Here is a 22,928-nt window from a genome sequence, read left to right on the forward strand (position 1 = left end):
CCTCTTCAGTCACCGCTAAGAGGGCGGTGTCTGTGCCCTGACCAGGGCGAAAGCCCGTTTGGGAGTCACTTAGGAGGTGGTTAGACTCCAGGAACTCTGAGATCTGCCTATTCACTACCTTTTCGGCTACTTTGCTCAATCCAGGTAGAAGGGAGATTGGGCGAAAGTTGGCCAAATCGGAGGTGTCTAGTCCCGGTGCCTGGGAATAGCTTCAGCTAACCACCCCCTCCATTCTGGGTTGGTATTAAGTGCCAAGATGCTCCTTGGAGTGATAGAATGCGCTATTGAAAAAGGTTGTTACATTACATTACATTACCTGCACTGCTTTGTCTCTTCCCACCACCAGCCGGACCTGCTGGCCGCTCGTCTGGAAGGAGATGGCGACTTGAGATATGGAGCTCACGTTGGCATCTTTTTGATTTTCTGCAGTGACATGGAATGAATGTGGAAAGGACGAGTTGCAGGTGGAGGTAATCTCATAGACGCACGTGCCCTGAAAATGTGCAACTGATCTGTCGAAAGTGAGATAGTGGGTGCCCCCAGATACCACGCAGGTGCCTCTGTCATCCTGGCAGCCCAGTCTACCACCAGTCACGGTGCAGTACTGCGGGGAGGTACAGCTGGCATTGATGCAGTTGAAAACACCAGGCGCGACACAGGTGCACCTTTTGGTGCAGTTGGACATCCAGGCCATGTCGCCGAGCTGTGGAGAGAGAGAGAGAGGGTTTGATATAATCTGCAGTAAAAAGACCACATTTTATTAATTCAACGCTTCACCCACCCTTGTAGGTGTGCGGTCAAGAACCCCATGGATGTAGGAGCACATACCATACCATACCATACCATACCATCCCGTACCATACCGTACCATACCATACCATACCATACCATCCCATCCCGTACCATACCGTACCATACCATACCATACCATACCATACCATACCATACCATACCAACCCATGCAATACCATACCATACCATACCATCCCATCCCGTACCATACTATACCATACCATACCATACCATACCATACCATCCCGTACCATACCATACCATACCATCCCATGCAATACCATACAATACCATACCATCCCATCCCACCCCATACCATACCATACCATCCCATCCCGTACCATACCATACCATACCATCCCATACCATTCCATCCATCTTATACCATCCCATCCCGTACCATACCATACCATACCATACCATACCATACCATACCATACCATCCCATCCCATACCATACCGTACCATACCATACCATATCATACCATACCATACCATCCCATGCAATACCATACCATACCATACCATACCATCCCGTACCATACCATACCATACCATACCATCCCGTACCATACCATACCATACCATACCATACCATACCATACCATACCATACCATACCATACCATCCCGTACCATACCATACCATATCATACCATACCATACCATCCCATGCAATACCATACCATACCATACCATACCATCCCGTACCATACCATACCATACCATACCATACCATACCATACCATACCATACCATCCCGTACCATACCATACCATACCATCCCATGCAATACCATACCATACCATACCATACAATCCCATCCCATACCATACCATACCATACCATACAATCCCATCCCATCCCGTACAATCCCATCTCGTACCATACCATACCATACCATACCATACCATCCCGTACCATACCATACCATACCATACCATCCCATGCCATCCCACCCCATACCATACCATACCATCCCATCCCATCCCGTACCATACCATACCATACCATACCATACCATACAATCCCATCCCATCCCGTACCATACCATACCATACCATCCCATCCCATCCCATCCCATCCCGTACCATACCATACCATACCATACCATCCCATCCCATCCCGTACCATACCATACCATACCATCCCATCCCATCCCGTACCATACCATACCATACCATCCCATCCCATCCCGTACCATACCATACCATACCATAATACCACTCCATACCAGACTGGGCTGTACAAGGCTAGTGTGCAGAAGAAATTGGGACGCGAAAGGTTAAGTAGCTTAGATAGTGTTGATGAGTGGAAATGCAGCAAAAGACCCTGTACCGCGCTGAGATAGGGAATCTCGTGATGCTAGTTTTTTCCGTTCTCAATAGATGCAACTATCTGCCAAGGCGATGTGTTCATGGTACCAGACTGAGGCCTGTGGGCTGTGAGAGACAAACTATTAAGGGTAAACTGACCTCGGACACGCCTAGGAGTAGCTGAAGGCCCTGGGAGGATGTTTGATTGGTACCAGGGAAGGGAAGGTTCAAGGTGCAACTGGCATGAGTCAAGAGGAGCCGGGGTGAGTGAAAACACTGATAACACCACAAGAGCAACAGGTACGGGAAAGGAACTTGATGTTGCGTTAGCCCACTTTCTACTATAAATAAGGAGGGGTACAGATCCCTCAGGGAAGCTCATAGACAGTCGTGCAGATCTGCTGTTGCCTCAGTGGTGTAACAATAGCCCTCACAGTCCCTGTGGTGTGGACGGGCCCTTGAGTGCCAGGGGGCCCTCCGGCACTGTGCACGGGCGGTGGCTGAGAGATCCTGACTGGGTCTGGAGTGTGGGGGGCCCCCTCCATGTACATTGCTTGGGGCCCCCCTCAAGTTTCTTTACTCCACTGCCCCGCCTGAAGCTGCTGCCTCTGGTTATGATGGTCTCAGGGAGGAATTAGATCAGAGCGGGCTTCCGGGCGTTTGTGGACAGTTAAGGCCCAGGGGGGTGAAGGGCCAGATTCCACTGCTCCATCCTGACCTATCAGATTATTATTATTATTATTACTGTGCCCATAATTACCTGCGTTGCCCACACTGTCCGCGGCACAGAGACACAGAGGAACCCTTTCTTTTCTTTTATCCAAAGTACAAACAGCCTCGTGAGAAATGCATTGTTGGAGTATGTCATTTACTAAATACACTATATATGTATGTATTACGCAGTGGCGGTCGCTACTGGGCAGTTATAGTTAAGTCAGTTGTTCCATAGAAAAAGCTTTTTTGTGTTGCTAATAACTTTGCCCCGCTCGGAGAATCAACACGAAACATCACAAAAAGGTGCTGTGATTTAACTAGTTTGTGCATGGAAGGTTTTGGGGAGATTCGTCAAGCGGGGGCCAAGAAAGCAGAGGGGGTCCCAAAGCGCAAAATCCTCATGCATTTTCCATAGACTTCTTTTGTCAGGGCTACAGCAAACACTGCTAAATAGAATTACACAACATTTGGCAGAAAGCTAGACCTTGGTTCACAGACCGTGCTTTTTGTGATTTGATGTAAATCCGTTCAGTAGTTTTTCAGAAACGAAGGGTGAAAAAATATAGACATCTTGATTGTTAGATCCATGAGAGGCTCAAGAGACTCTTGCTAGAGCACCAATTTAAAAATGGAGTGTTCTCATTGGCCAAGGGAGCTTTTTCCCCTTGAGCCAATTCGCTCCTGCAAGAGTCAAACTGCAGCAGAAGCAAGTGCTCTGATTGGCTGCCAGCAACATGAGAAGAAGGTTGCTGGCAGCCATACAGGACTCAGGGGCTTAGTTCCATGTCCTGAAAGGTTAAATGACAAAATATATATGGGGAATGGGTATGGATACCATGCCTCCTTAGGCCCGATGGGGGGAACCCAGAGGGACCCCCCCAGGCCAAAAACAAAACAATACCTACAAATTTTGCTGGGATCTCGCAGGCTTCCTATGAGGTTGGAAAAAATAATGGAGCCTGGGGCGACATTGTTAAATTATAGGCCGTTGGGAGCCCAACACTGGGCTGTATTGAATAAGGGGAAACCCATTTGGCGGGAGCATTTTTTAATCTCCTATCAAGCGGGAGCAAATACTGAGGGTCTGATTTAGATGTCGGTGGACGGGTTTCTCCACTACAATGGTGATGGATAACCCATCCACCGAAATATAAATCCCAAAAGATGTAGTGGGATTTATATTTCTGTTGCCGAGATATCCATCACGGTTGTGACAGGGTAACCCATCTGCCGAGATCTAAATCAAGTCCTGAGTCTGCCCCCAGCTGGAGGGAGCTTTGAAAATGCTCCCTCCAGCTTGGAGGAGACTTTGGATCTGTTTCAGGGCAGGGAAACAGATAAAGCATTGCTCCCAACCGGAGGGAGCTGCATAAGTAGCTGCTCCCTGTGGGCGGGAGCAATGCCGACACCCACTGCATGCAGGGAGCTGCCTGGGACTGCAGGGTCCTTAGGTCTCCCCTGCGGCCCCCATCGAGTGTATGGTGGGTGCCCCTGAGTGGGCACCCACCTTTAAATATTTCAAGCCCTGAGGGATAGGGCCGCGGGGGCCGATATGGGCTAAGGGAGGGGTGCTGCGCAGTACGTCTCCCCGTTATTTTAAGCAGTGGCCATGGGAGATTGGGTCCCCAAGGGTCTGCTAAAGCTTGGGGAGGGGGCCATGTGGCCTCCCTTTTAATTATTAAAAACGGCTTTGGGTGATGGGTCCCAAAAGGCCAAAGGCATCTCAGGAAGGGGGAATACTTGGCCCCCCTCACGTTTTTATTAAAAAAATGTCCTTGGGGACGAGTGTGCTAGTTTTTTTTATAGTTTATATATTGTCAGGCAAATAGCATATAACTTTTCTACCTAATTTTGGTCAGCCTGTGTCCAGCTAATAGGTGTAAGTGTTAACAAAACGTTTTTTGCTGTCAAATAATTTATCAAAAATTACAGTATTATTCTAAATTGGTTCTGTATTTTTCTTATGGTGTGTTTTCACTTTGTTACTGTTTGTGTGCTGCATAAATACATTGCATATTGCCTCCAAGTTAAGCCTGGCTGCTTTTTGTGCTGAGCTACCCACGGTTAGGAACAGGTTAATTAAGTGACTTTTTCTGGTTCACCCTGCCAAGGACTGTGGCTGTTGCTAGACCAGGGATCACAGCCAAGTCAGCCAATAACCCGATTTCTCACAAATTATATTGATGACGTCATGTGCACTCCATGAAAGACATATGGGAATAAGGTTAATGTTTTAACCAAACAGGTTTTGGTGAGGAAAAGAGAGATGCTAAATGAAAATGTGGGCTGTATGTTGGTGCTGTCTCTTGCACTCAGATGCCACATACCTGAAAAAGTAGGGGACAACGACACAGGACTCTTAAACCACTACCAACCCCAAATCCTCAGAAATGTAAACAAGTTACTATGAATGCCACTGGGACAGCTCTCCAATGCTCCACTATCGTGCAGTCTTCATGTATGCATACCACCCTGTGGGCGACACACATAAAAAAGATTGCATGTGCTGTATCTCAATGGTGCTTTCTCAGGACAGAATCATACGTAAGTCATGAATCCGCTCTGCTCCATATTTCTGAGGCATAAGGTTGGATGACAGCTGTGATGAGCTACGTCTCTGAGTGTACAGTAAATGTGTGTTTGTGTGGGTACTTCTGGAGTCGGCTAGATACCTGTGGCTTAGGGAGAGTTCATTCATGTGGCTGTTTAGGCAGCGCAGATATAATGTGCTTCACTGAGTAATAAAGTCATTGACGTGAACAATGAGATGGCGGTGGTACATGGGTGTAGTTGTGTCGCGGATGTCGTGGATGCGTGATGTCTTGAACTGTAGACGTGAAAGGATTCTGCAGCGTATGTAAGACTGTTCCATTACAAGCCCATGCCACCTCCCAGTTACTACTCCAATCAAAGGGAGGGTTTAGGAAAGCCATAGTGAGTATCTTTACACCTACAAATGATCGTGTTACCACTGGTAGGGCGTGCATGTGGCCACAATTGCCAGCCAGCTTCAAGTCCTGGCCTCGGCTCAACATCCCTTGATTGCTGGCTAAGTAATCTCCCTTCCTGCACCACGACTGTGCTCTAAACAACCCTGTCTGCCTGTTGATAGGATACTCAGGACAACTTGCATTGGACATCACCATTGCTGTTCCTTCCCCCCCACCCTGATAGCTGTGGCCCTCCAGGTGAGAGCTCTGTGGGGATATCAACCAGACAGGATAAGAACTGCCAGGATGATGTCCTCTCTACACGTTGATGTCTCTTAAATACTCATGTTATGTTGATCTGAATCAATCAATCAGGGAATTGTAAGCACATTACTCACCCGTGAGGGTCTCAAGGCGCTGGGGCGGTAGGGGAGGGAGGGGGCAGCAGTTCCGATTAGCCGAAAAGCCAGGTCTTGAGAGGAATCAGGAGGGGGCGCATCTGATGTCTTTTAGGGGTTTGTTCCAGGACTTGGCTGCGACGTAGGAGAAGGCTCTTCCCCCTGCTTTGGCTCTGCGGATCCTTGGGTTCTCGGCGAGGACGAGGTTGGTGGATCGGAGGTTTGTTTTTGATAGGTGGAGGGCGATTCTATTGTTGAGGTATTGGGGTCTGGTGTTGTTGAGGCATGGGTGAGTATCTTGAAGGTGGCTCTCTTCTCAATGGGGAGCCAGTAGAGCTTCCGTAGGTGTTGACTGATGTGTTTGTGTTGAGGGATACTGAGAACGGGTCTGGCGGTGGTGTTCTGTATTGTCTAGAGCCTGCGGTTTCATTATAAATTTCCAATGTGGTTGGGGATTAATAATGTTTGCATCGAAGGGTAAATGCAATGCTTTTCATGTCTCTTGCAGGCATTTTAGAGCTTTTAAGTAATCCTAGGCAAAGCACTAGGCTACGCTTGCGTAGTTTGTGAAGTTTGCACAACTTCACACTACAAGAACTGCATGTAGCACAGTGCAAACATGCGTAGCGTAGAGTAGTGCAGCATAATTTTTTGCTTGCTGGCGGTCCTCAATGTCAAGTTGGTGACCGCGAGCAAACAAAATGACATCCTCGTATGGTACGGGACTTTTTCCTTGTTCGCGATCAGCAACATCAAGTTGCCGATCACGAGCGTGGAAAATAAACCTCCTGACGAGATTCTTAACGCGGGGAGGTCAGGTTTCCCATTGCGAGTGGTCACGCATGCTCGTGACTGCTCGCAATGAGAAACTACCAGTCCGCGTTGAGAAAGCTGCAGCTCAAGTAAAAATCTACTAGCGCGGCAGAAAAGTACTGCTTGCACTGTGCAAAATGCCGGTTTCAATGATTGCACAGTGCCGGATGCTTGTCCGCACTGTGCAATCATTGAAAACGGCATCTTGCACAGTGCGAACATGCTACTACGCAGTTCGCGTAGTGCTATGCATAGCTCGCGTAGTGCGAAGTGCACTTTACGTAACTACGCGTTGCGCTACTTCGCGAACTACGCCCACCCTTAATTTTAAGTTGAGTCATAAGGCGGGATACTAGGTAACCTCTGTAGCATCAACCATGGAAAACCACTTAGACATCATTGCCTCAATTCAGGAAGGACCTCAATACCTGTCTATTCGGCTCAACCGCAGATCCCCCTCCCCACCCCCACATCGACTAGAGATCATAACGGGTGAGTAGTCGTGATATACAAGAAACCTGACTGATTGATTGAGACGTCAGGTACAGGGAGAAGAGGGGTGCTGGTTGATCTTTTGTGGAAAGAGGAGTGTTGTCTGTTAGGCAGAGCTCTCCAGTTGCCCTGATCTGTATGAATGTGGCTTATTCGGTCCAGTGTTTTCTTGGAATTATGGGACTTGTAGTCCTGCTTTTCTACTGGGAACAAAATGTCTATGAATCCTGAAATGTAAATAACTCTTCGATAGATTAACACCTCATGCATGGAACTTGGCAAATTGAGAGCACTGGTGAAGAACTGCTATAGATACGACATATATGCTGTTTGTTAATATGCGTGTGACATGAGTGTTTGTTGCGCTCGTGTTCTAGTTGAGAAATGCACACATGTGTGGGGTGCTCATATCTAGTTTGTATAATACATCTATGTGGTAACTATAGAGTGTGGCTCTTGACAGATGCCTCCTGCTCTAAGGTCCACTGTGGGTACTCAAAAGATGGGGGGTGGGTTGGACGTTTGCGGGCTTATATAGGATTGTGGGGGACCATTGTGTTCATTCGTTTGGACTCTGGTCTTATGGCTGGTACATGAAACTAAACAGAGCTTACTGGATAACATGTCCTGTCGTCTGGTTCTCCTTTTGGTGTACCCCAACTCTTGTTCTTACAATAGGGTTCTTAAAGGACTGTTAACCCATGAGCCGAAGGTGGCGGCTGTCTTTTGGATTGAGATCGCCACTGCCAAATTTTGTGGATGAAAGCCGCTCGCCACAATAGGGTAGGAGTAAAAGCTGTTATTATGGAAGGGCGGCAGTCTGATGTTTGAGTGGTAACATGCACTCATATGGCTATTCTTGAGATGGCGACGCTAAAGGCGTTAGGCGCAGACTGACTCTGATTCTACAGCAATCAACGAAGGCTTTCAAAGGTGAGAGCAGAACCTTTTGTTGTTTTCAATCCCCTTTTTGAGTTCAAAAGGAGTAAGTTGATCTGTAAAGCTTTTTTTCTCTTCTCTGCTGGCTCCTTCGTCTTGAGTTGAAACTTGCAAGCAATATATATTAGAACAACAGCCATTGTTTTTCATTTAAAAAGAGACATTTGGTTTTTCTGGTGAGCTGGCACTTGCATTTTTGTACTTTTCTTTGTATGTCTTGTAAATGTACCTGAACCTCCTAGTTCGCCCATGGACGATCACAGGTTCTAGAGCCTGAGTGCTCTATACGGCCCTCCCACATGCCTCTCTCCGGTCCAAAGCCCCCGTTTCTCTTCTCTCAGGCTGAGTGCCCTATTATGCTGTGCCCATGGACGATCACAGGTTCTAGAGCCTGAGTGCTCTATACAGCCCTCCCACAAGCCTCTCTCCGGTCCAAAGCCCCCGTTTCTCTTCTCTCAGGCTGAATGCCCTATTATGCTGCGCCCATGGATGATCACAGGTTCTAGAGCCTGAGTGCTCTATACCGCCCTCCCACATGCCTCTCTCGGGTCCAAAGCCCCCGTTTCTCTTCTCTCAGGCTGAGTGCCCTATTATGCTGCGCCCATGGATGATCACAGGTTCTAGAGCCTGAGTGCTCTATACAGCCCTCCCACATGCCTCTCTCCGGTCCAAAGCCCCCGTTTCTCTTCTCTCAGGCTGAGTGCCCTATTATGCCGCGCCCATGGACGATCACAGGTTCTAGAGCCTGAGTGCTCTATACAGCCCTCCCACATGCCTCTCTCCGGGCCAAAGCCCCCGTTTCTCTTCTCTCAGGCTGAGTGCCCTATTATGCTGCGCCCATGGATGATCACAGGTTCTAGAGCCTGAGTGCTCTATACAGCCCTCCCACATGCCTCTCTCCGGGCCAAAGCCCCCGTTTCTCTTCTCTCAGGCTGAGTGCCCTATTATGCTGCGCCCATGGATGATCACAGGTTCTAGAGCCTGAGTGCTCTATACCGCCCTCCCACATGCATCTCTCGGGTCCAAAGCCCCTGTTTCTCTTCTCTCAGGCTGAGTGCCCTATTATGCTGCGCCCATGGACGATCACAGGTTCTAGAGCCTGAGTGATCTATACAGCCCTCCCACATGCCTCTCTCCGGTCCAAAGCCCCAGTTTCTCTTCTCTCAGGCTGAGTGCCCTATTATGCTGCGCCCATGGACGATCACAGGTTCTAGAGCCTGAGTGCTCTATACAGCCCTCCCACATGCATCTCTCCGGTCCAAAGCCCCAGTTTCTCTTCTCTCAGGCTGAGTGACCTATTATGCTGCGCCAATGGACGATCACAGGTTCTAGAGCCTGAGTGCTCTATACAGCCCTCCCACATGCCTCTCTCCGGTCCAAAGCCCCCGTTTCTCTTCTCTCAGGCTGAGTGCCCTATTATGCTGCGCCCATGGATGATCACAGGTTCTAGAGCCTGAGTGCTCTATACAGCCCTCCCACATGCCTCTCTCCGGTCCAAAGCCCCCGTTTCTCTTCTCTCAGGCTGAGTGCCCTATTATGCTGCGCCCATGGATGATCACAGGTTCTAGAGCCTGAGTGCTCTATACAGCCCTCCCACATGCATCTCTCCGGTCCTAAGCCCCCGTTTCTCTTCTCTCAGGCTGAGTGCCCTATTATGCTGCGCCCATGGATGATCACAGGTTCTAGAGCCTGAGTGCTCTATACGGCCCTCCCACATGCCACTCTCCGGTCCAAAGCCCCCGTTTCTCTTCTCTCAGGCTGAGTGCCCTATTATGCTGCGCCCATGGACGATCACAGGTTCTAGAGCCTGAGTGCTCTATACAGCCCTCCCACATGCCTCTCCGGGCCAAAGCCCCAGTTTCTCTTCTCTCAGGCTGAGTGCCCTATTATGCTGCGCCCATGGATGATCACAGGTTCTAGAGCCTGAGTGCTCTATACAGCCCTCCCACATGCCTCTCGGGTCCAAAGCCCCAGTTTCTCTTCTCTCAGGCTGAGTGCCCTATTATGCTGCGTCCATGGACGATCACAGGTTCTAGAGCCTGAGTACTCTATACAGCCCTCCCACATGCCTCTCTCCGGGCCAAAGCCCCCGTTTCTCTTCTCTCAGGCTGAGTGCCCTATTATGCTGCGCCCATGGATGATCACAGGTTCTAGAGCCTGAGTGCTCTATACGGCCCTCCCACATGCCTCTCTCCGGTCCAAAGCCCCCGTTTCTCTTCTCTCAGGCTGAGTGCCCTATTATGCTGCGCCCATGGACGATCACAGGTTCAAGAGCCTGAGTGCTCTATACAGCCCTCCCACAAGCCTCTCTCCGGTCCAAAGCCCCCGTTTCTCTTCTCTCAGGCTGAGTGCCCTATTATGCTGCGCCCATGGACGATCACAGGTTCTAGAGCCTGAGTGCTCTATACAGCCCTCCCACATGCATCTCTCGGGTCCAAAGCCCCAGTTTCTCTTCTCTCAGGCTGAGTGACCTATTATGCTGCCCATGGACGATCACAGGTTCTAGAGCCTGAGTGCTCTATACAGCCCTCCCACATGCATCTCTCCGGTCCAAAGCCCCAGTTTCTCTTCTCTCAGGCTGAGTGCCCTATTATGCTGCGCCCATGGAGGATCACAGGTTCTAGAGCCTGAGTGCTCTATACAGCCCTCCCACATGCCTCTCTCCGGTCCAAAGCCCCCGTTTCTCTTCTCTCAGGCTGAGTGCCCTATTATGCTGCGCCCATGGATGATCACAGGTTCTAGAGCCTGAGTGCTCTATACAGCCCTCCCACATGCCTCTCTCTGGTCCAAAGCCCCAGTTTCTCTTCTCTCAGTGCCCTATTATGCTGCGCCCATGGACGATCACAGGTTCTAGAGCCTGAGTGCTCTATACAGCCCTCCCACATGCCTCTCCGGTCCAAAGCCCCAGTTTCTCTTCTCTCAGTGCCCTATTATGCTGCGCCCATGGACGATCACAGGTTCTAGAGCCTGAGTGCTCTATACCGCCCTCCCACATGCATCTCTCGGGTCCAAAGCCCCAGTTTCTCTCCTCTCAGGCTGAGTGCCCTATTATGCTGCGCCCATGGACGATCACAGGTTCTAGAGCCTGAGTGCTCTATACAGCCCTCCCACATGCCTCTCTCGGGTCCAAAGCCCCCGTTTCTCTTCTCTCAGGCTTGAGTGCCCTATTATGCTGCGCCCATGGATGATCACAGGTTCTAGAGCCTGAGTGCTCTATACAGCCCTCCCACATGCATCTCTCGGGTCCAAAGCCCCAGTTTCTCTCCTCTCAGGCTGAGTGCCCTATTATGCTGCGCCCATGGACGATCACAGGTTCTAGAGCCTGAGTGCTCTATACAGCCCTCCCACATGCCTCTCTCGGGTCCAAAGCCCCAGTTTCTCTTCTCTCAGGCTGAGTGCCCTATTATGCTGCGCCCATGGACGATCACAGGTTCTGGAGCCTGAGTGCTCCGTACAGCCGTCCCACATGCCTCTCTCCGGGCCAAAGCCCCCGTTTCTCTTCTCTCAGGCTGATTGCCCTATTATGCTGCCCCATGGATGATCACAGGTTCTAGAGCCTGAGTGCTCTATACAGCCCTCCCATATGCCTCTCTCCGGTCCAAAGCCCCCGTTTCTCTTCTCTCAGGCTGAGTGCCCTATTATGCTGCGCCCATGGACGATCACAGGTTCTAGAGCCTGAGTGCTCTATACAGCACTCCCACATGCCTCTCTCGGGCCAAAGCCCCCGTTTCTCTTCTCTCAGGCTGAGTGCCCTATTATGCTGCGCCCATGGACGATCACAGGTTCTAGAGCCTGAGTGCTCTATACCGCCCTCCCACATGCATCTCTCCGGTCCAAAGCCCCAGTTTCTCTTCTCTCAGGCTGAGTGACCTATTATGCTGCGCCCATGGACGATCACAGGTTCTAGAGCCTGAGTGCTCTATACGGCCCTCCCACATGCCTCTCCCCGGTCCAAAGCCCCCGTTTCTCTTCTCTCAGGCTGAGTGCCCTATTATGCTGCGCCCATAGATGATCACAGGTTCTAGAGCCTGAGTGCTCTATACAGCCCTCCCACATGCCTCTCTCCGGTCCAAAGCCCCCGTTTCTCTTCTCTCAGGCTGAGTGACCTATTATGCTGCGCCCATGGACGATCACAGGTTCTAGAGCCTGAGTGCTCTATACAGCCCTCCCACATGCCTCTCTCTGGTCCAAAGCCCCCGTTTCTCTTCTCTCAGGCTGAGTGCCCTATTATGCTGCGCCCATGGACGATCACAGGTTCTAGAGCCTGAGTGCTCTCTACAGCCCTCCCACATGCCTCTCCGGTCCAAAGCCCCAGTTTCTCTTCTCTCAGGCTGAGTGCCCTATTATGCTGCGCCCATGGACGATCACAGGTTTTAGAGCCTGAGTGCTCTATACAGCCCTCCCACATGCATCTCCGGTCCAAAGCCCCCGTTTCTCTTCTCTCAGGCTGAGTGCCCTATTATGCTGCGCCCATGGATGATCACAGGTTCTAGAGCCTGAGTGCTCTATACAGCCCTCCCACATGCATCTCTCCGGTCCTAAGCCCCAGTTTCTCTTCTCTCAGGCTGAGTGCCCTATTATGCTGCGCCCATGGATGATCACAGGTTCTAGAGCCTGAGTGCTCTATACAGCCCTCCCACATGCCTCTCTCCGGTCCAAAGCCCCCGTTTCTCTTCTCTCAGGCTGAGTGCCCTATTATGCTGCGCCCATGGACGATCACAGGTTCTAGAGCCTGAGTGCTCTATACAGCCCTCCCACAAGCCTCTCTCCGGTCCAAAGCCCCCGTTTCTCTTCTCTCAGGCTGAGTGCCCTATTATGCTGCGCCCATGGATGATCACAGGTTCTAGAGCCTGAGTGCTCTATACAGCCCTCCCACATGCATCTCTCCGGGCCAAAGCCCACGTTTCTCTTCTCTCAGGCTGAGTGCCCTATTATGCTGCGCCCATGGACGATCACAGGTTCTAGAGCCTGAGTGCTCTATACAGCCCTCCCACATGCCTCTCTCCGGGCCAAAGCCCCCGTTTCTCTTCTCTCAGGCTGAGTGCCCTATTATGCTGCGCCCATGGATGATCACAGGTTCTAGAGCCTGAGTGCTCTATACAGCCCTCCCACATGCATCTCTCCGGTCCAAAGCCCCAGTTTCTCTTCTCTCAGGCTGAGTGCCCTATTATGCTGCGCCCATGGACGATCACAGGTTCTAGAGCCTGAGTGCTCTATACAGGCCTCCCACATGCCTCTCTCCGGGCCAAAGCCCCCGTTTCTCTTCTCTCAGGCTGAGTGCCCTATTATGCTGCGCCCATGGATGATCACAGGTTCTAGAGCCTGAGTGCTCTATACAGCCCTCCCACATGACTCTCCGGTCCAAAGCCCCAGTTTCTCTTCTCTCAGGCTGAGTGCCCTATTATGCTGCGCCCATGGATGATCACAGGTTCTAGAGCCTGAGTGCTCTATACAGCCCCCCCACATGACTCTCCGGTCCAAAGCCCCCGTTTCTCTTCTCTCAGGCTGAGTGCCCTATTATGCTGCGCCCATGGACGATCACAGGTTCTAGAGCCTGAGTGCTCTATACAGCCCTCCCACAAGCCTCTCTCCGGTTCAAAGCCCCCGTTTCTCTTCTCTCAGGCTGAGTGCCCTATTATGCTGCGCCCATGGATGATCACAGGTTCTAGAGCCTGAGTGCTCTATACAGCCCTCCCACATGCATCTCTCGGGTCCAAAGCCCCCGTTTCTCTTCTCTCAGGCTGAGTGCCCTATTATGCTGCGCCCATGGATGATCACAGGTTCTAGAGCCTGAGTGCTCTATACAGCCCTCCCACATGCCTCTCTCCGGTCCAAAGCCCCAGTTTCTCTTCTCTCAGGCTGAGTGACCTATTATGCTGCGCCCATGGACGATCACAGGTTCTAGAGCCTGAGTGCTCTATACAGCCCTCCCACATGCCTCTCTCGGGTCCAAAGCCCCCGTTTCTCTTCTCTCAGGCTGAATGCCCTATTATGCTGCGCCCATGGATGATCACAGGTTCTAGAGCCTGAGTGCTCTATACAGCCCTCCCACATGCCTCTCTCCGGTCCAAAGCCCCCGTTTCTCTTCTCTCAGGCTGAGTGCCCTATTATGCTTCGCCCATGGACGATCACAGGTTCTGGAGCCTGAGTGCTCTGTACAGCCCTCCCACATGCATCTCTCCGGTCCAAAGCCCCAGTTTCTCTTCTCTCAGGCTGAGTGCCCTATTATGCTGCGCCCATGGACGATCACAGGTTCTAGAGCATGAGTGCTCTATACAGCCCTCCCACATGCCTCTCTTCGGGCCAAAGCCCCAGTTTCTCTTCTCTCAGGCTGAGTGCCCTATTATGCTGCGCCCATGGACGATCACAGGTTCTAGAGCCTGAGTGCTCTATACAGCCCTCCCACATGCCTCTCTCCGGTCCAAAGCCCCCGTTTCTCTTCTCTCAGGCTGAGTGCCCTATTATGCTGCGCCCATGGATGATCACAGGTTCTAGAGCCTGAGTGCTCTATACAGCCCTCCCACATGCATCTCTCTGGTCCAAAGCCCCCGTTTCTCTTCTCTCAGGCTGAGTGCCCTATTATGCTGCGCCCATGGATGATCACAGGTTCTAGAGCCTGAGTGCTCTCTACAGCCCTCCCACATGCCTCTCTCGGGTCCAAAGCCCCCGTTTCTCTTCTCTCAGGCTGAGTGCCCTATTATGCTGCGCCCATGGATGATCACAGGTTCTAGAGCCTGAGTGCTCTATACAGCCCTCCCACATGCATCTCTCCGGTCCAAAGCCCCAGTTTCTCTTCTCTTAGGCTGAGTGCCCTATTATGCCGCGCCCATGGACGATCACAGGTTCTAGAGCCTGAGTGCTCTATACAGCCCTCCCACATGCCTCTCTCCGGTCCAAAGCCCCCGTTTCTCTTCTCTCAGGCTGAGTGCCCTATTATGCTGCGCCCATGGATGATCACAGGTTCTAGAGCCTGAGTGCTCTATACAGCCCTCCCACATGCATCTCTCCGGTCCAAAGCCCCAGTTTCTCTTCTCTCAGGCTGAGTGCCCTATTATGCTGCGCCCATGGATGATCACAGGTTCTAGAGCCTGAGTGCTCTATACAGCCCTCCCACATGCATCTCTCGGGTCCAAAGCCCCCGTTTCTCTTCTCTCAGGCTGAGTGCCCTATTATGCTGCGCCCATGGACGATCACAGGTTCTAGAGCCTGAGTGCTCTATACAGCCCTCCCACATGCATCTCTCGGGTCCAAAGCCCCAGTTTCTCTTCTCTCAGGCTGAGTGCCCCATTATGCTGCGCCCATGGACGATCACAGGTTCTAGAGCCTGAGTGCTCTATACAGCCCTCCCACATGCATCTCTCGGGTCCAAAGCCCCAGTTTCTCTTCTCTCAGGCTGAGTGCCCTATTATGCTGCGCCCATGGACGATCACAGGTTCTAGAGCCTGAGTGCTCTATACAGCCCTCCCACATGCATCTCTCCGATACAAAGCCCCAGTTTCTCTTCTCTCAGGCTGAGTGCACTATTATGCTGCGCCCATGGATGATCACAGGTTCTAGAGCCTGAGTGCTCTATACAGCCCTCCCACATGCCTCTCTCCAGGCCAAAGCCCCCGTTTCTCTTCTCTCAGGCTGAGTGCCCTATTATGCTGCGCCCATGGATGATCACAGGTTCTAGAGCCTGAGTGCTCTATACAGCCCTCCCACATGCATCTCTCCGGTCCAAAGCCCCAGTTTCTCTTCTCTCAGGCTGAGTGCCCTATTATGCTGCGCCCATCGACGATCACAGGTTCTAGAGCCTGAGTGCTCTATACAGCCCTCCCACATGCCTCTCTCCGGGCCAAAGCCCCCGTTTCTCTTCTCTCAGGCTGAGTGCCCTATTATGCTGCGCCCATGGACGATCACAGGTTCTAGAGCCTGAGTGCTCTATACAGCCCTCCCACATGCATCTCTCCGGTCCAAAGCCCCAGTTTCTCTTCTCTCAGGCTGAGTGCCCTATTATGCTGCGCCCATGGATGATCACAGGTTCTAGAGCCTGAGTGCTCTATACAGCCCTCCCACATGCATCTCTCCGGTCCAAAGCCCCAGTTTCTCTTCTCTCAGGCTGAGTGCCCTATTATGCTTCGTCCATGGACGATCACAGGTTCTAGAGCCTGAGTGCTCTATACAGCCCTCCCACATGCCTCTCGGGTCCAAAGCCCCAGTTTCTCTTCTCTCAGGCTGAGTGGCCTATTATGCTGCGCCCATGGACGATCACAGGTTCTAGAGCCTGAGTGCTCTATACATCCCTCCCACAAGCCTCTCTCCGGTCCAAAGCCCCCGTTTCTCTTCTCTCAGGCTGAATGCCCTATTATGCTGCGCCCATGGACGATCACAGGTTCTAGAGCCTGAGTGCTCTATACAGCCCTCCCACATGCATCTCTCAGGTCCAAAGCCCCAGTTTCTCTTCTCTCAGGCTGAGTGCCCTATTATGCTGCGCCCATGGATGATCACAGGTTCTAGAGCCTGAGTGCTCTATACAGCCCTCCCACATGCATCTCTCGGGTCCAAAGCCCCCGTTTCTCTTCTCTCAGGCTGAGTGCCCTATTATGCTGCGCCCATGGATGATCACAGGTTCTAGAGCCTGAGTGCTCTATACAGCCCTCCCACATGCATCTCTCCGGTCCAAAGCCCCAGTTTCTCTTCTCTCAGGCTGAGTGCCCTATTATGCTGCGCCCATGGACGATCACAGGTTCTAGAGCCTGAGTGCTCTATACAGCCCTCCCACATGCATCTCTCCGGTCCAAAGCCCCAGTTTCTCTTCTCTCAGGCTGAGTGCCCTATTATGCTGCGCCCATGGACGATCACAGGTTCTAGAGCCTGAGTGCTCTATACAGCCCTCCCACATGCCTCTCTCCGGTCCAAAGCCCCTGTTTCTCTTCTCTCAGGCTGAGTGCCCTATTATGCTGCGCCCATGGATGATCACAGGTTCTAGAGCCTGAGTGCTCTATACAGCCCTCCCACATGCCTCTCTCCGGTCCAAAGCCCCTGTTTCTCTTCTCTCAGGCTGAGTGCCCTATTATGCTGCGCCCATGGATGATCACAGGTTCTAGAGCCTGAGTGCTCTATACAGCCCTCCCACATGCATCTCTCCGGTCCAAAGCCCCAGTTTCTCTTCTCTCAGGCTGAGTGCCCTATTATGCTGCCCATGGACGATCACAGGTTCTAGAGCCTGAGTGCTCTATACAGCCCTCCCACATGCATCTCTCGGGTCCAAAGCCCCAGTTTCTCTTCTCTCAGGCTGAGTGCCCTATTATGCTTCGCCCATGGACGATCACAGGTTCTAGAGCCTGAGTGCTCTATACAGCCCTCCCACATGCATCTCTCCGGTCCAAAGCCCCAGTTTCTCTTCTCTCAGGCTGAGTGCCCTATTATGCTGCGCCCATGGACGATCACAGGTTCTAGAGCCTGAGTGCTCTATACAGCCCTCCCACATGCATCTCCGGTCCAAAGCCCCAGTTTCTCTTCTCTCAGGCTGAGTGCCCTATTATGCTCCGCCCATGGATGATCGCAGGTTCTAGAGCCTGAGTGCTCTATACAGCCCTCCCACATGCATCTCCGGTCTAAAGCCCCAGTTTCTCTTCTCTCAGGCTGAGTGCCCTATTATGCTGCGCCCATGGACGATCACAGGTTCTAGAGCCTGAGTGCTGTATACAGCCCTCCCACATGCCTCTCTCCGGTCCAAAGCCCCCGTTTCTCTTCTCTCAGGCTGAGTGCCCTATTATGCTGCGCCCATGGATGATAACAGGTTCTAGAGCCTGAGTGCTCTATACAGCCCTCCCACATGCATCTCTCCGGTCCAAAGCCCCAGTTTCTCTTCTCTCAGGCTGAGTGCCCTATTACGCTGCGCCCATGGACGATCACAGGTTCTAGAGCCTGAGTACTCTATACAGCCCTCCCACATGCCTCTCTCCGGTCCAAAGCCCCAGTTTCTCTTCTCTCAGGCTGAGTGCCCTATTATGCTGCGCCCATGGACGATCACAGGTTCTAGAGCCTGAGTACTCTATACAGCCCTCCCACATGCCTCTCTCGGGTCCAAAGCCCCCGTTTCTCTTCTCTCAGGCTGAGTGCCCTATTATGCTGCGCCCATGAACGATCACAGGTTCTAGAGCCGGAGTGCTCTATACCGCCCTCCCACATGCATCTCTCCGGTCCAAAGCCCCAGTTTCTCTTCTCTCAGGCTGAGTGCCCTATTATGCTGCGCCCATGGACGATCACAGGTTCTACAGCCTGAGTGCTCTATACAGCCCTCCCACATGCCTCTCTCCGGTCCAAAGCCCCCGTTTCTCTTCTCTCAGGCTGAGTGCCCTATTATGCTGCGCCCATGGACGATCACAGGTTCTAGAGCCTGAGTGCTCTATACAGCCCTCCCACATGCCTCTCTCCGATCCAAAGCCCCAGTTTCTCTTCTCTCAGTGCCCCATTATTCTGCGCCCATGGATGATCACAGGTTCTAGAGCCTGAGTGCTCTATACAGCGCTCCCACATTCCTCTCTCCGGGCCAAAGCCCCCGTTTCTCTTCTCTCAGGCTGAGTGCCCTATTATGCTGCGCCCATGGGCGATCACAGGTTCTAGAGCCTGAGTACTCTATACAGCCCTCCCACATGCCTCTCTCCGGTCCAAAGCCCCAGTTTCTCTTCTCTCAGGCTGAGTGCCCTATTATGCTGCGCCCATGGACGATCACAGGTTCTAGAGCCTGAGTGCTCTATACAGCCCTCCCACATGCATCTCTCCGGTCCAAAGCCCCAGTTTCTCTTCTCTCAGGCTGAGTGCCTTATTATGCTGCGCCCATGGACGATCACAGGTTCTAGAGCCTGAGTGCTCTATACAGCCCTCCCACATGCCTCTCTCCGGTCCAAAGCCCCAGTTTCTCTTCTCTCAGGCTGAGTGCCCTATTATGCTGCGCCCATGGATGATCACAGGTTCTAGAGCCTGAGTGCTCTATACAGCCCTCCCACATGCATCTCTCGGGTCCAAAGCCCCTGTTTCTCTTCTCTCAGGCTGAGTGCCCTATTATGCTGCGCCCATGGACGATCACAGGTTCTAGAGCCTGAGTGCTCTATACAGCCCTCCCACATGCATCTCTCGGGTCCAAAGCCCCAGTTTCTCTTCTCTCAGGCTGAGTGCCCTATTATGCTGCGCCCATGGACGATCACAGGTTCTAGAGCCTGAGTGCTCTATACAGCCCTCCCACATGCATCTCTCAGGTCCAAAGCCCCAGTTTCTCTTCTCTCAGGCTGAGTGCCCTATTATGCTGCGCCCATGGATGATCACAGGTTCTAGAGCCTGAGTGCTCTATACAGCCCTCCAACATGCATCTCTCCGGTCCAAAGCCCCAGTTTCTCTTCTCTCAGGCTGAGTGCCCTATTATGCTGCGCCCATGGATGATCACAGGTTCTAGAGCCTGAGTGCTCTATACAGCCCTCCCACATGCCTCTCTCCGGGCCAAAGCCCCTGTTTCTCTTCTCTCAGGCTGAGTGCCCTATTATGCTGCACCCATGGACGATCACAGGTTCTAGAGCCTGAGTGCTCTATACAGCCCTCCCACATGCCTCCCTCCGGTCCAAAGCCCCAGTTTCTCTTCTCTCAGGCTGAGTGCCCTATTATGCTGCGCCCATGGATGATCACAGGTTCTAGAGCCTGAGTGCTCTATACAGACCTCCCATATGCCTCTCTCCGGTCCAAAGCCCCAGTTTCTCTCCTCTCAGGCTGAGTGCCCTATTATGCTGCGCCCATGGACGATCACAGGTTCTAGAGCCTGAGTGCTCTATACAGCCCCCCCACATGCCTCTCTCCGGTCCAAAGCCCCAGTTTCTCTTCTCTCAGTGCCCTATTATGCTGCGCCCATGGAGGATCACAGGTTCTAGAGCCTGAGTGCTCTATACAGCCCTCCCACATGCCTCTCCGGTCCAAAGCCCCAGTTTCTCTTCTCTCAGTGCCCTATTATGCTGCGCCCATGGACGATCACAGGTTCTAGAGCCTGAGTGCTCTATACCGCCCTCCCACATGCATCTCTCGGGTCCAAAGCCCCAGTTTCTCTCCTCTCAGGCTGAGTGCCCTATTATGCTGCGCCCATGGACGATCACAGGTTCTAGAGCCTGAGTGCTCTATACAGCCCTCCCACATACCTCTCTCGGGTCCAAAGCCCCCGTTTCTCTTCTCTCAGGCTTGAGTGCCCTAATATGCTGCGCCCATGGATGATCACAGGTTCTAGAGCCTGAGTGCTCTATACAGCCCTCCCACATGCATCTCTCGGGTCCAAAGCCCCAGTTTCTCTCCTCTCAGGCTGAGTGCCCTATTATGCTGCGCCCACGGACGATCACAGGTTGTAGAGCCTGAGTGCTCTATACAGCCCTCCCACATGCCTCTCTCGGGTCCAAAGCCCCAGTTTCTCTTCTCTCAGGCTGGGTGCCCTATTATGCTGCGCCCATGGACGATCACAGGTTCTGGAGCCTGAGTGCTCTGTACAGCCGTCCCACATGCCTCTCTCCGGGCCAAAGCCCCCGTTTCTCTTCTCTCAGGCTGATTGCCCTATTATGCTGCCCCATGGATGATCACAGGTTCTAGAGCCTGAGTGCTCTATACAGCCCTCCCCTATGCCTCTCTCCGGTCCAAAGCCCCCGTTTCTCTTCTCTCAGGCTGAGTGCCCTATTATGCTGCGCCCATGGACGATCACAGGTTCTAGAGCCTGAGTGCTCTATACAGCCCTCCCACATGCCTCTCTCGGGCCAAAGCCCCCGTTTCTCTTCTCTCAGGCTGAGTGCCCTATTATGCTGCGCCCATGGACGATCACAGGTTCTAGAGCCTGAGTGCTCTATACCGCCCTCCCACATGCATCTCTCCGGTCCAAAGCCCCAGTTTCTCTTCTCTCAGGCTGAGTGACCTATTATGCTGCGCCCATGGACGATCACAGGTTCTAGAGCCTGAGTGCTCTATACGGCCCTCCCACATGCCTTTCCCCGGTCCAAAGCCCCCGTTTCTCTTCTCTCAGACTGAGTGCCCTATTATGCTGCGCCCATAGATGATCACAGGTTCTAGAGCCTGAGTGCTCTATACAGCCCTCCCACATGCCTCTCTCCGGTCCAAAGCCCCCGTTTCTCTTCTCTCAGGCTGAGTGACCTATTATGCTGCGCCCATGGACGATCACAGGTTCTAGAGCCTGAGTGCTCTATACAGCCCTCCCACATGCCTCTCTCCGGTCCAAAGCCCCCGTTTCTCTTCTCTCAGGCTGAGTGCACTATTATGCTGCGCCCATGGACGATCACAGGTTCTAGAGCCTGAGTGCTCTCTACAGCCCTCCCACATGCCTCTCCGGTCCAAAGCCCCAGTTTCTCTTCTCTCAGGCTGAGTGCCCTATTATGCTGCGCCCATGGACGATCACAGGTTCCAGAGCCTGAGTGCTCTATACAGCCCTCCCACATGCATCTCCGGTCCAAAGCCCCCGTTTCTCTTCTCTCAGGCTGAGTGCCCTATTATGCTGCGCCCATGGATGATCACAGGTTCTAGAGCCTGAGTGCTCTATACAGCCCTCCCACATGCATCTCTCCGGTCCTAAGCCCCAGTTTCTCTTCTCTCAGGCTGAGTGCCCTATTATGCTGCGCCCATGGATGATCACAGGTTCTAGAGCCTGAGTGCTCTATACAGCCCTCCCACATGCCTCTCTCCGGTCCAAAGCCCCCGTTTCTCTTCTCTCAGGCTGAGTGCCCTATTATGCTGCGCCCATGGACGATCACAGGTTCTAGAGCCTGAGTGCTCTATACAGCCCTCCCACAAGCCTCTCTCCGGTCCAAAGCCCCCGTTTCTCTTCTCTCAGGCTGAGTGCCCTATTATGCTGCGCCCATGGATGATCACAGGTTCTAGAGCCTGAGTGCTCTATAGAGCCCTCCCACATGCATCTCTCCGGTCCAAAGCCCCAGTTTCTCTTCTCTCAGGCTGAGTGCCCTATTATGCTGCGCCCATGGATGATCACAGGTTCTAGAGCCTGAGTGCTCTATACAGCCCTCCCACATGCCTCTCTCCGGGCCAAAGCCCCCGTTTCTCTTCTCTCAGGCTGAGTGCCCTATTATGCTGCGCCCATGGACGATCACAGGTTCTAGAGCCTGAGTGCTCTATACAGCCCTCCCACATGCCTCTCTCCGGTCCAAAGCCCCAGTTTCTCTTCTCTCAGTGCCCTATTATGCTGCGCCCATGGATGATCACAGGTTCTAGAGCCTGAGTGCTCTATACAGCCCTCCCACATGCATCTCTCCTTTCCAAAGCCCCAGTTTCTCTTCTCTCAGGCTGAGTGCCCTATTATGCTGCGCCCATCGACGATCACAGGTTCTAGAGCCTGAGTGCTCTATACAGCCCTCCCACATGCATCTCTCCTTTCCAAAGCCCCAGTTTCTCTTCTCTCAGGCTGAGTGCCCTATTATGCTGCGCCCATGGATGATCACAGGTTCTAGAGCCTGAGTGCTCTATACAGCCCTCCCACATGCCTCTCTCCGGGCCAAAGCCCCC

At 52.5% G+C, this 22,928-nt stretch overlaps 1 protein-coding gene across 1 annotated transcript in view; it reads right to left on the reverse strand.

The window, feature by feature from the left end:
• LOC147736736 (alpha-tectorin-like) overlaps positions 1–22,928 on the reverse strand; it is a 233,513-nt gene that overhangs the window by 70,580 nt on the left and 140,005 nt on the right. The window contains exon 9 of the mRNA XM_086952686.1: positions 317–703. Within this exon, the coding sequence (XP_086808812.1) occupies positions 317–703 (387 nt within the window). The remainder of the gene's footprint in view (positions 1–316; positions 704–22,928) is intronic.

The sequence above is a fragment of the Lissotriton vulgaris genome, chromosome 1_2 (assembly GCF_964263255.1).
Source record: "Lissotriton vulgaris chromosome 1_2, aLisVul1.2, whole genome shotgun sequence".
NCBI lineage: Eukaryota > Metazoa > Chordata > Amphibia > Caudata > Salamandridae > Lissotriton > Lissotriton vulgaris.